At 39.7% G+C, this 13,931-nt stretch overlaps 1 protein-coding gene across 1 annotated transcript in view; it reads left to right on the forward strand.

Annotated features, from left to right (window-relative positions):
- The first annotated feature begins 5,660 nt into the window (after positions 1-5,660).
- MYOT (myotilin) overlaps positions 5,661-13,931 on the forward strand; it is a 35,895-nt gene continuing 27,624 nt past the window's right edge. The window contains exon 1 of the mRNA XM_089908574.1: positions 5,661-5,671. Coding sequence (XP_089764700.1) covers positions 5,661-5,671 — 11 coding nt within the window. The remainder of the gene's footprint in view (positions 5,672-13,931) is intronic.

The raw sequence follows: 13,931 nt of genomic DNA on the forward strand, positions 1-13,931 counted from the left end.
AATACATTATGAATCAAAGAATTAAATTATACTCAGGATAGTTTTAGCGCTGACTGTATTTTACGGTACCCTACTTCTCTAAAATTTGGTTATTCCTATAGCTTGGTAGAACTGGCCAGAATTCCAAGGGATTGGCAGGGATCTCTTGGAATCTGGGCAGAGAAAAGAGATTTATGATCCAAACAACTTCCAGCCCCCAAACCCAGGGTCAGTCTTTAAGCAGGTAGCTTCCTTATTTGCCAATCTTCTCCTCTCTCTTTTCTGCAAGTTTCCTCACCTGGCATTAAGGGCCAGGAGTTGAGTCTCTGCTACTTGATACCTAATACGAAACTTCTACCCCATATGTTCTATACATGATGACAAATAAATCTCCCTTAAGTCCTATCAGGTCACTCTATACCCAGTACAGACCTGCAATGATTCCTTAACCCATATCATCTAAAACCTTACCCTGGCATTCAAAGCTCCTGGGGATTTGATCCTAACCAATCTTTCCAACTTTCTGTCTCCGTTAAAATGACTTATTTGTATTTCCTATGCATGCCTCACATTTTAACCAATGTTAAGACACTTTGCCATGCTATTTGTCAAAGTGTGGACCAACAGCATCAGCTTTATCTGGGAGCTTGTGAGAAAAGCATGATCTCAGGCCCCCACCCAGACCTACTTAATTAGAATCTGCATTTTAACGAGATTTTCAGGTGCTGCGTATGTACATTAAATTTTGAGAACCACTGTAAAACTATTAAGTGTCTTTCTTTTTTTTTATTAGCTTTTTAAAATATTTATTTATTTTTGGCTGTGTTGGGTCTTCATTGCTGTGCACAGGCATTTTCTAGTTGTGGCAAATGGGGGTTACTCTTCCTTGCAGTGCGCAGGCTTCTCATTGTGGTGGTTTCTCTTGTTGCAGAGCACGGGCTCTAGGAGCAGGGGCTTCAGTAGTTGTGGCACGTGGGCTCAGTACTTGTGGCTCGTGGGCTCTAGAGCACAGGCTCAGTAGTTGCGGCACACAGGCTTACTTCCTCCGCAGCATGTGGGATCTTCCTGGACCAGGGCTCGAACCCGTGTCCCCTGAGTTAGCAGGCAGATTCTTAACCACTGCGCCACTAGGGAAGCCCTCAAGTGCTTCGCTGTGGTGCCTGAGGGACTATTATCATCATTATTTATTTCCCTGTAGAATATGTAAGCACCTAGAAAGCAAAGGGTTATCCAAATTATGTGCCTAAGATATGCTGTCCAGCCCTCAGAAACAAAGGACTACACTGAGCAGATACTCACTAAATATCTATGGATCGACTAATTTGGTTTCAGTTCTGCAGCTAAAAAAGTAACTAGAATCACCATCCTTCACCTGTTGTCTGACAAACCAGACCCAACATAGACAACGTATGCACACAAACACACAAGGACATACACACACAGGGTCTTTTATAAACAGGCTTTTTCACGGGAGAGGAAACTGCAAAAGAAAGGCATGTTAAAGCCTGACATGAATATCAAAATTGTTTCGAGATCAACTAGACAGTCACTGTAAGTCCCCTTTAAACTAAAACTGAGGGGCTAGATTTACTTGATGGACTCCAAGGTCATAGGGAGCTCTAAGAGTCCATGATTCTATGATTCCAAGGGACATCACTTTTGTACTGTCCCAGAAGCTACTGTAGGGACCAGGGACAGCCCTGAGATTAAGTCTGATGCTGCAAAGCCTGACTTCCTCTCTCAGTCCTCTCTAAGCCCCAGCTCCTCTATTACCTCCTCGAAAAGCTCCTGCTCTACACGTGTGTCTACTATCATAACACTTCCATCTCCTGGCACTTCCAACTGCCCTTGCCTCTACAAGCTTGTCACTGTCACACTTCTCTCTCCTACTCTGTATTCAGCTTCTTGGTCTCTCACGCAGTTCAACATTGCCAAGGTGACAATGAGCTAATTAAACTGTGCTAAAAGAAGGAAGTTAGGGAAGAAAGATGTCCTGATAAGCTGTCCTAATTACCCTTGCTCCCTCCCCTTGTGTATTCTTTGGTAACTTTATTTTTTTTAATTTATTTTTTATTGAAGTATAGTTGAATTACAATGTTGTATTAATTACTGTAGTACAGCAAAGGACTCAGATATACATATATATACCTTCTTTTTCATATTCTTTTCCATTATGGTGAATCACAGGATATTGAATATAGATCCCTATGCTATACAGTAGGACCTTGTTTATCCATTCTATATATACCAGTTTGCATCAGCTAATCCCAAACTCCAAATCCAACCCTCTCCCACCCCTCTCCCCCTTAGCAACCACCAGTCTATTCTCTATGTCCCTGATTCTGTTTCTGTTTCATAGATAGGTTAATTTGTGTCATATTTTAAATTCCACCCATAAGTGATATAATATGGTACTTGTCTTTCTCTTTCTGACTTACTTCACGTAGTGTGATCATCTCTACTTGCATCTATGTTGCTGCAAATGGCATTATTTTGTTCCTTTTTATGGCTGAGTAGTATTCCACTATATATATGTACCTCATCTTCTTTATCCATTGCATCTTTCGATGGACGTTTAGGTTGTTTCCATGTCTTGGCTATTATGAATAGTGCTGCTATGAAGACAGGGGTGCATGTATCTTTTTTAATTATACTTTTGGGCTTCCCTGGTGGCACAGTGGTTAAGAATCTGCCTGCCAGCGCAAGGGTTACGGGTTCAATCCCCAGTCTGGGAAGAGCTCACATGCCGCAGAGCAACTAAGCTCGTGCACCACAACTACTGAGCCTGCACTCTAGAGTGCTCAAGCCACAACTACTGAAGCCCGTGTGCCTAGAGCCTGTGCTCCACAACAAGAGAAGCCACTGCAATGAGAAGCCCGTGCACCACAACAGAGGGTAGCCCCTGCTCGCCGCAACCAGAGAAAAGCCCGCGCAGAGCAACGAAGACCCAATGCAGCCAAAAATAAAATAAATTAAAAATAAAAATTATAGTTTTGTCTGGATATATGCCCAGGAGTGGGATTGCTGGAGCATATGGTAATTCTATTTTCAGTTTTCTGAGGAACCTCCATACTGTTTTCCACAGTTGGCTGCACCAATTTACATTCCAATGGTGTAGGAGGGTTCCCTCTTCTCCACACCCTCTCCAACATTTATTATTTGTAGACTTTTTAATGAAGGCCATTCTGACCAGCATGAGGTGGTACCTCATTGTAGTTTTGATTTGCATTTCTCTAATAATTAGCAATGTTGAGTATCTTTTCATGTGCCTATCGGCCATCTGTATTTCTTCTTTGGAGAAATGTCTCTTTAAGTCTTCTGCCCATTTTTCGATTGGGTTGCTTGTTTTTTTGTTGTCGAGTTGTATGAGCTGTTAGTATATTTTGGAAATTAAGCCCTGTCAGTCGCACTGTTTGCAAATATTTTTGGTAACTTGAGAGAAATGAAGTGGGGTATCATTACACCATATTCTGTAGTGAGGGGGGCTGGACCTAGTAAGAATTTGCCCTTTGGGACTCAATATTTTAATTTACTGAACACATTTTCAGTTCTGCCTCTCCCAAGCTCTCTGATACGGGTCTTTGGAGCTTTAACCCAAAGCTATTTCATATCCCCAAAATGGGATCAATATAGTCACCACACATCTCTCTCACACTTTGCAAACAGCTTTTTACACACTGTCCAGTTTGATTTAGCTCAACACCACATCTAATTTCTTACACATCTAAGCAATAAACAGAGACCACTGTCAGAATTAAGTTTCTGACCCAGTGTCCTGTACATGAGAAGATTATTAATGGACATCTCTGTTCATATCCTTATAAGGTCCCTCCTAAGCCCAAAGCTTTAGAGCTACAGTAAGCAAGACAGTGGGGTATTAGAAGAGGGATAGAAACACAGAACAGAAGACAGAATCAAGAAATAGATCCATACAAGAGTAACTAACTGAATTTTGACAAAGGCTAGGCTTTTCATTGGAATTTAGATCCCCTTTCCTCCCATTTCCTAAGGAGTACACAGGTCAAGAAGTATATTTCTTATAGTAGAGGTTAAAAGCCCTCTGCTCTAGATATGGACTGTGCAGATTTTATTCCTGGCTTCAGCACTCACCAGCTATGTGTGTTTGGGCAATTTGTATAACCTCTCTAAGCTTATGTTTCCTTATTTGTAAAATGAGAACAATAATATCTCTGTAGCTTGGGGGTTTTATGGGAGTGAATGAGATAATGCATACAAAGTGATTAGTACAGTGCTGGTGATTAACCTCATGATAAGTTTTTAAAATCAAGCTCAGAGAGGATCGTTGAACGTGATCTTTCTTTTTTTTTTTTTAATTTGCGAAGCCTGCTTAATGCTACAGATTCCCCTCTCTAGGACTCTTCTAGTTACACATAGCTCTAGCACATGCCACTGTCCATGTGCTGGGTAACCTGACTCCCAGCTAATGACAGTATGTGGTCTTAGCTGTCCTTGTGCACATAGCATTCCTCTTGGCAATAACTCTGTATGTGTGTGAGGAGGACAAACAGAAATGGAACAGCCTCTTTTAAAAATCGAGCATGATCTTATAACATAAAAACTTATGTACTTAAGCCAGTAGCATCAAAAAGGACAAACATCCTCTTTCTATTTTAGGCTAAATATCAAAGGAAATAAAAATTCTAGGGTTAAATATCAGTCTCTTCTGAATTTAGCAGGATGTGAAAGACATTAGAAGGAATCTAATTTCTCCCACCTCTAAGATGACTTGACAACTGGCTTGTCTGCTTCAGAGTGTCACCACTGGAGAGGGTGTCATTTGTGTTAAAATAATGGCTCTTCCTGTTTAAAGACAAACGGAGGACTGGAATGTCTTCATGGAGAAATCTGTGTCTTTGTCTGAACCAGTCTATCAGAGGATTGGTATAAAACAAGTCAGTACTGATGTGGCCACGCGGGTGTGATAACTTTGGAGGGCTACGTCTAAAGGAAGAAAACACTATAAAGTGTGTGCAAGAAAGGGTTGCAGGGCTGAGGAGAGTTTGCAAAATACAAACTTTGTCAACTTGCCAAAAGTTGGACTGAAAGTTGCTGACTGTTTCCAAGACAGTAAGACTCTTAACTCTAGGCAACTTTTCTCCTAACATCTCTGACCAGCAGTCACTGCGGGTGCTGGAAAATGAGACCAGAAGTGTTGCAGATTATTCTCCTGGAGTCTAGGTCTCTGCCACCACTGCTCCTTTGCCCCAGAGCTGGTTTGGTTTCAGTATTTTATCCTCAAATAAGAAAAAAAAAATCTTAAACCCAATTTTTCACTAAACTTGAAAGTTCTCTAACAAAACAAAGTACAAAGTAGCTTGCCATATAATTCAAACCAAACATCTGTTTATCTTACTATTTGAGCCCTAAGGTCTGAATTTATTGTACAAAAGGACTCTACAAACTGAGTCTTTTAAAAACTAGTTCCTGTACTGCCATAAATGAGGGTCCAAGAAATAACAACAAAACAAAGTGGGGAAAGTTTTTCTTTAAAAGAGAGAGAGATTCTTAGAACACTTGCTCTTAGAGCCCTAAGCCTGCATGTAAGAAATCCAATTACCCTGAGGTCACTATGCTGTGAAAAGCCCAAGCCATATGGAAAGGCCCTGGAGGAAGAGACATCACATGGAAAGAGAGAGAGAGAGAGGCCAAGTAGCACCAACATGCCGCACTTGTGAGTGAAGAAACCATCTTGGATTATTGCACTCTCTAGGCCCAGCTGCCCCAGTTGAAAACACATGGATCGGAAATGAACTGCCCAGCTAATGCTTCTTGAATTCCTGACCTAAAACATCAAGTAACGGTAGGAAGATCATATGCCCCAAAGAGCCCCTCAGTGAGCAAGAGTTTCAAGATATGTCCCAGTCGTTTCCAAGCCTACTAGGATCTTAGCATCAGGGGGAGGAAGTAGTGACATTCCTAACTCATGATCAGGCATCATATCCTTTGATGGAGAAGCAGTCTGAGAAAGGCCACGAACAATGTGGACCTTGACAATAGGAAAACAAGTATGGTATAGGTTCAGCCACAGAGATATCCAAATAGAAATGTGTATGCTAGTTAGAGCGTCATAGTTATCCTTTAAAACAGCTTTATATCAAAACACCATTTAGCTACTGGAGAAACCATGAGAACCAGGAGAGTGAGTATTTAACATGGAAAGACATAATTGATAATCTTCTTGGCACTGTATTAAATCAAGAAATTTGACAAAACATTAGGAAGAGGCAAAACATTGAAAATTAAGTAAAATTTCTAGTCATCTAGAAAATAGCAACACACCCTTGACATTAGTTTAACTGTGTTGAAAATAAAAAGAAGTGGTTTCTTTTTCTAAAAAGCAAGAGAGAGGGAATTCCCTGGCAGTCCAATGGTTAGGACTAGGCACTTTCACTGCCATGGCCCAGGTTCAATCCCTGGTTGGGGAACTAATATCCCGCAAGCCACATGGCATGGCCAAAATAAATAGGTAAATAAATAAATATAAATAAATAAAAAGCAATAGAGAGAGAACAAAAGAAGAGAAACATGATCAAACGTGAAGGCAGGGGCTTCCCTGGTGGCGCAGTGGTTGAGAATCTGCCTGCCAATGCAGGGGACACGGGTCCGAGCCCTGGTCTGGGAAGATCCCACATGCCGCAGAGCAACTAAGTCAGTGCGCCACAACTACTGAGCCTGTGCTCTAGAGCTCACGAGCCACAACTACTGAGCCCACGTGCCACAACTACTGAAGCCCATGTGCCTAGAGCCCGTGCTCCACAACAAGAGAAGCCACTGCAATGAGAAGCCCGCACACCACAACGAAGAGTAGCCCCCGCTCCATGCAACTAGAGAAAGCCCACGCACAGCAACAAAGACCCATGCAGCCAAAAATAAATAAATAAATTTATAAAAGTAAAAAAATAAAATTAAAAATAAAAAGAATGCACCAAATTTGGCTTATTGTGTGAATTTTCACTAAGTATTCTAAGGTGACATTTTGAAACATCTGAAATATTGTATGTTGCTAACCTGCCTTACCTCGCTCTCTTTCCCCAATTTTGCCTAATATAGCTACTATCTGAGTCTTCTGTTGTTCACTTTTAAATAGACCTGATGTTCTATTTCTCAGACCACTGAACCTACATTACATCCATGAAGCTGGTATAACTCTGCAGACATCCTATTCAGGCAGTGTTATAAGGGCCTCACCATTGTTCATGATCTCTGTGTATCTTGTCATCTTTCCAGGGTAAGACTGCCAAGGTCTTAGACTCTTCATTTGGTGGAGTCTAATTCTGTTCTCTTTTCAAAGAGCTAGGGTTACACTCAGCAAAGGTTACGATTTACGTGAGACATGAAGCCTGCTAGCATAACTCATCACCAAAGTAAAATCCCTAGCTATTTTTTCTCTCAAGGACATCCCCAGTGCTACCTAAAGTCAAGAAGGAACACTTCAGGACAGGTCACATGTAGGGCCTACACATATTCTGAATCCACATTTTCATTTTGATACTCTAGAGGGTGGTATTATTTCATAGCAGTCAAGCAAAAGGGTTTTTTCTTTCTGAAAACCTCCTTTTCTATCCCCTAGAGGGAAATACATGAGAACCAAATGTAATGACTGCAGTGGCTTCAGCAAGAGAAGTCAATATTTAAGAGTGAGCTTTTTAAAGAAATATTCCTTTTCTGGAAGGAAGAGGGATGTTCTCCTGTTTGGTTTGGTTTTATCATTAACCCAAATGAGTTCTGAAAGATTTGTTTTCATAAATAAATCACATTTTAAACTGTTTAAGTAATTCCTAAAGCACAGCTCATTTTTCAAACCTCTGCATTCTGGAGTGGCAGTTTAAGCCACAGACCTAAGTGCTGACTGGTTTTGCCTTTAGCGCCAATGTTCATCTTTCTTTCCCTTATGCTCTCGTGGAAGTTCATCTACTCCAGTAATTATGAAAATCAGAGATTTTAAAGCAGGATCAAATATTTTAAATATTTAAAAAGAAACCTTCTCACTTCTCATTAGATATAACTGAGACTCTAAAGGGTCTTGCCCAGGTCATGTAACTAATTAATGATAGATCTAGAATCAAAATCTAGATTTCCTCAATCCTGAATTAGTACCCTCTCTCCCATACTATCTGGCCTCTCTATATTTTTATCCATTTCTATATCATCTTCAGACAGAGACTATTTAACTCATGCTAACCAGTGGCATATCCCAAAGTAAGATTCAGGACATTTCATGGTTCTATTAGTTATCACTGTCTCCTTTCATTGGCTGGATGATCATGGACAGAGGATGGGAAATCCTGCCTGGCCTGTTCACCCCACTGATTAAATGACAACATGGGCTCTCTGGTGCCTTGCACATAAAGTTTGATTGTTCATGCTTAGAACAGGAAGCATATGGAATGTTAGGGGGCCTTCCCTTCATAAGAACTGGATTTTCTCTTTTTTGTCTCATTAGCCTGGGGGCATAGGACAATTTCAAGGCAGACAAAAACCTGAATCTCATCCACCACTGAAACTATTCTGCTGATGTTTTCTAGCTTCTTCTTCAAGATGTGCCAAGGAGCTTAAAGGAAATTCTAGCTTCTTGAACCAACTGACCTTAATATTTATTTATAACATATGTTTCTTCCAAGAAGTTCCAAATGTTTCATATACACATTTACTTAATTCTGCTCCTCCCGTAAGGGGAAGAATTTCATTTTTATTTTCCTGCCACAGCCAGAGTTTCCCTGCTGTTTAAAAGGGTTTCTTTCCGGGGTCTGATACTTAAAGGTTAGAATCTCTAGAAGCCACAAACATTCTCAACTGATGTCTCAGCCAATATTGCTAACAAATTCATTCATTCAACCAATATTTACTGAGTATCTCCTATGTGCCTGGCACTATTCTAGGCACTAGGGATACAAGAGTAAACAAAACAGACTATGTCTCTGCCCTCAAGGAGCTCATATACAAAGTAAAAAGACTGTTCCATTACCCAGTGAATTCAGAACCGTAAAAATGCTCTATCCTGATAAAAGAAAAAATCACTACAGTTTTAACTACTCAGACTAATATCTGCAGTTTTACATTTATCTGGTAATACAGAGTCAATTTGCTAGAGGCCCATATGGATTGCACTAGAAAACAGGAGATTTTGATTCTAATCCTGACTCTTCAACCAACAGACTGCATGACCTTGAGCTAATACATAACCTCTATGACCCTTAGAGTTATGTTAGACAAGACTTCCCATGTCTTCTCTTGGTCTGCAATTCTTTTTCGAATTTTTTTTTTTTTTTTTAACCGGTACGCGGGCCTCTCACTGTTGTGGCCTCTCCCGTTAAGGAGCGCAGGCTCCGGACGCGCAGGCTCAGCAGCCGTGGCTCACGGGCCCAGCCGCTCTGCGGCATGTGGGATCTTCCCGGACCAGGGCATGAACCCACGTCCCCTGCATCGGCAGGCGGACTCTCAACCACTGCGCCACCAGGGAAGCCCTCTTTTTTGAATTTTTAAAAATATTTTTATTTATTTATTTGGCCATGCCGGGTCTTAGTTGCAGCATGCAGGATCTTCATTGCCGTGTGTGTGGGATCTTCCTTGTGGCATGCAGGATCTTTAGTTGCAGCATGCAGGATCTTTAGCTGTGGCATGCAGGATCCTTTAGTTGTGGCATGCGGAATCTTTAGTTGCAGCATGCGAACTCTTAGTCGCGGCATGTAGGATCTAGTTCCCTGACCAGGGATCGAACACAGGCCCCCTGCATTGGGAGCACGGAGTCTTAGCCACTGGACCACCATGGAATTCCCTGCAATTCTGTGATTGGTTAAATTCACCTAAGATGGCTGGTGTGGTATGAGGACTTACTTCCAAGGTTAGAAGAGGAGGAATATTTCTTTTCTCTTTTTTTAATTAATTTTTTTCATTGGAGTATAGTTGATTTACAGTGTTGTATTAGTTTCTGCTGTACAGCAAAGTGAATCAGTTATACATATACATATATCCACTCTTTTTTAGATTCTATTCCCATATAGGTCATTACAGAGTACTGAATAGAGTTCCCTATGCTGCACAGTAGGCTCTTATTAGTTATCAATTTTATATACAGTAGCGTGTATAGGTCAATCCCAATCTCCCAAGTTATCCCTCCCCCACCTTTCCCCCTTGGTAACCATAAGTTTGTTTTCTACATCTGTGACTCAATTTCTGTTTTGTAAATAGGTTCATTTGTACCTTTTTCTAGATTCCACATATAAGTGATATCATATGATATCCGTCTTTGTCTGACTTAATTCACTCAGTATGACAATGTCTAGGTCCATTCATGTCGCTGCATGAACGAAATAATGGCATTATTTCGTTCTTTTTTATGGCTGAGTAATATTCCATAGTATATGGAATATACCACATCTTCTTTATCCATTTCTCCGTTGATGGACATTTAGGTTGATTCCATGTCCCGGCTGTTGTAAATAATGCTGCAATGAACACTGGGGTGCATGTATTCTTTCAAATTATGGTTTTCTCAGGATATATGCCCAGGAGTGGGATTGCTTGATCATATGGTAGCTCTATTTTTAGTTTTTTAAGGAATCTACATACTGTTCTCCATAGCAGTTGTACCAATTTACATTCCCACCAATGGTGTAGGAGGGTTCCCTTTTCTGGAAGAGGAGGAATCTTTCCATATCAACTGTTATTATTTGTGGGATGGGGTTGAGGGAAATGGCACAAACCAACACATACCTCCTAGGACAACTATTCACAGCATCTCCTTATGCAATAATCTATAAAATCAATCAGCTCCACGCCTACTATCTGGACTAGATACTTTGGGGATGGGAAACATACGAAAAGACCCCTGATCTTAAGGAACTTCCAGATGAAAGTATGCAATAGTAAATAATTAAAAACAGAAGTGTATTGTAAGGAGTTCCCCAGTGGCCAAGTGGTTAGGATTCCGGGCTTTCACTGCCGTGGCCCAGGTTCAATCCCTGGTTGGGGAACTGAGATCCTACAAGCCGCACAGTTGGCCCCCCCAAAAAAGGTGTATTATAAGGGTTGTAAGTTCACAAGAGAAGAAAAATCAAAGACAGCTGGATTAGAAACCTGAGGAAAGGTGGAACTTACCCTGGATCTACATATAACAATTACCATCACAATAATAATAGCAGCTAACATTTATTGAGTGATTGATATGTGGCACAAATATGAGTTAAGTGCTTTTGTAGGCTATCTCATTTAATCCTCGAAACAACCCTAGAAATAAACACTATTATTGTGCCTGTTTTACAGATTGGGAAATTGAGGCTTAGAGGGAAACCTAATATACCTAATAAATCGCAAATCCAGGCAATCTGATCCCACAGCATTCCATGCCATTGAATGGTTATGGAATGCTTTCCCCACACAAGATAAAGAGAAAAGCGCAGTACTGACACACCAGTTAGTGTTCCATGAATGTTACTTCGTTTTTCTACCCATCCCCCACCACTATTCACCGGCTAACTCCCATCCCCAACTCACACACATACACACTTTGTCTTTTCCAATTTTAACATTCTTCAAAACCGAAGGTCCACCCTGGGCAGGAAGTTTTCCTATGCTGGTCAAGCTTCTGTCTCCTTTGAAGTCATAGCACTTATTTCCAACAGCCTGTGGGGTGATTACATGCTGTCTTGTGATGTCACTGGCACTATTTAATGTCTTATGACTTCAGTGTTTCTGATGTCTTATGGTATTACTAAGATAGTACCTATATTATTATTATCATACATCTTTTGCAGTAGCGAGCTTTTCATATACTTTCATTGTACCAGCTAACTCTAAACTCCTTTGTGTTTCTCCTGGGGTCTTGGCATAGGAGACATCAGGAAGTATTCACTAATTCAAAAGTTTGAGGTGTTTGTGAAGTTTTCATTCATTACAAAAATGATCCAAGTCAAATAAATACAGCTAACACTTCATGGTTTGATTCTACTCTGTTTAGAGAGTCCATAGTTATAAACTCTTTTTGTGCCCAATTTTGGACATAAAGGTAATCTGTGCATGTTTTCAATCCCTTTAGGTCACAGAATTAAAGCTATCTTCTTCTGAACTACCAAAGAAAAATTCTATCTGTTCTTTGAAAATTAAAAAACAACCAACTAACCCTTTTAAAAAAAGCAGTTCCAGTTCACAGATTTTTTTTTTTTAATATTTATTTATTTATTTTGGCTGTTGCCAAGTCTTAGTTGCGGCACATGGGATCTTCGTTGCGGCATGCAGGATCTAGTTCTCCGACCAGGGATCTAACCCGGACTCCCCGCATTGGGAGTGTGGAGTCTTACCCACTGGACCACCAGGGAAGTCCCCACAGATTTATTTTAATCTTACAAACGTATTATAAAATACTGTATGCTTAGAAAGGAGTAAACATAATATATAGGTAAAATTTAAATAATAATAAAATGTACACTCTGTAGCCATTATCCATCACAGGAAATAAAACATGAAATAGTAAAGCTTTTATATTACCAAAATTTTAGTCTAAAGCAAACTAAGTCCAAAATGGTTATAAGGGGACTGCCCTGGCAGTCCAGTGGTTAAGACTCCCCGCTTCCAATGCAGGGGGCACAGGTTCAATCCCTGGTCAGGGAACTAAGATCCCACATGCCACGCAGTGCGGCCAATAAATAAATAAATAAGTAAAATTTAAAAATGGTTATAAAGCTTCGAGATGATAAAGGGATTTTTAAAGACTAAAAAAAGACACCAACTATTACAGGATTATACATTGAGATTAGAAGGAGATTAGGTAAATCTTGTCCTAAAGACAGTATCAAATACAAGCCTTTTTAAGTTGGAACTACTTTATTTTCATTGACTACATAGCCTGGATTTTTGGAATAGTTACAATTTCATTCCATTTCCATAAACCAATGGCTTTCTGGAAATTACAATATTCTGTTATTCAAACTAGTCTACATCTGCCAAACTACCTCTTCTATCTGGAAATAAAAGTTCTTTGTGGGGTCATGTAATCTAAATGTTGGTTTCTGTAAATAAATCAGCATAGATAAAATGAAAAAAAAAAAAAGGCATCAGGTTACAGATTTAGGAAATCCTGACTCTAGTCTCTGTTGAATTACTGGCTTTCATGAAGTGAGCACTAGACTTTCAAGTAGCTAATACAGAAAGAAATACAACCAATATTAAGATCCACAGTATCTATGAGGAAAAACGAAATCAGTAGCACAGGAGAAGCCCAATTATTCCTGATTCTAAGAATTGAGATATATTTCTCTATTAAAGCCTCAAAGAGATAATATGAACATTGACATCCCTTCCTTATAGTAAGCACAGGAATGTGTTTCAATGGGTTTCTTTTTTTTTAATTGAGTTATAGGTGATGTAGAATATTATATAAGTTATAGGTGTACAATATAGTGACTCACAATTTTTAAAGGTTATACTCCATTTATAGTTATTGTAAAACACTGGCTATATTCCCTGTATTGTACAATATATACTTGTAGTTTATTTTATACATAATAGTTTGTATCTCTTAATCCCCTATTCCTATATTGCCCCTCCCCCCTTCCTCTCCTCACTGGTAACCACTAGTTTGTTCTCTATATCTGTGAGTTTGCTTCTTTTTTGTTATATTCACTAGTTTGTTGCAATTTTTAAATTCCACATATAAGTGATATCATACAGTATTTGTCTTTCTCTGACTTATTTCACTTAGCATAATATCCTCCAAGTCCATCCATGTTGTTGCAAATGGTAAACTTTCATTCCTTTTTATGGCTGAGTAGTATTCCATATATATATATATATATATATATATATATATATATACACACACACCATATCATCATTATCCATTCATCTATTATGGACACTTTGGTTGCTTCCATATCTTGGTAACTATAAATAATACTGCTGTGAACACTGGGTTGCATGTATCTTTTCGAATTAGT

The sequence above is a fragment of the Delphinapterus leucas genome, chromosome 3 (assembly GCF_059928025.1).
Source record: "Delphinapterus leucas isolate spDelLeu-1000000601 "Yukka" chromosome 3, BTC_Dleu_Yukka2, whole genome shotgun sequence".
NCBI lineage: Eukaryota > Metazoa > Chordata > Mammalia > Artiodactyla > Monodontidae > Delphinapterus > Delphinapterus leucas.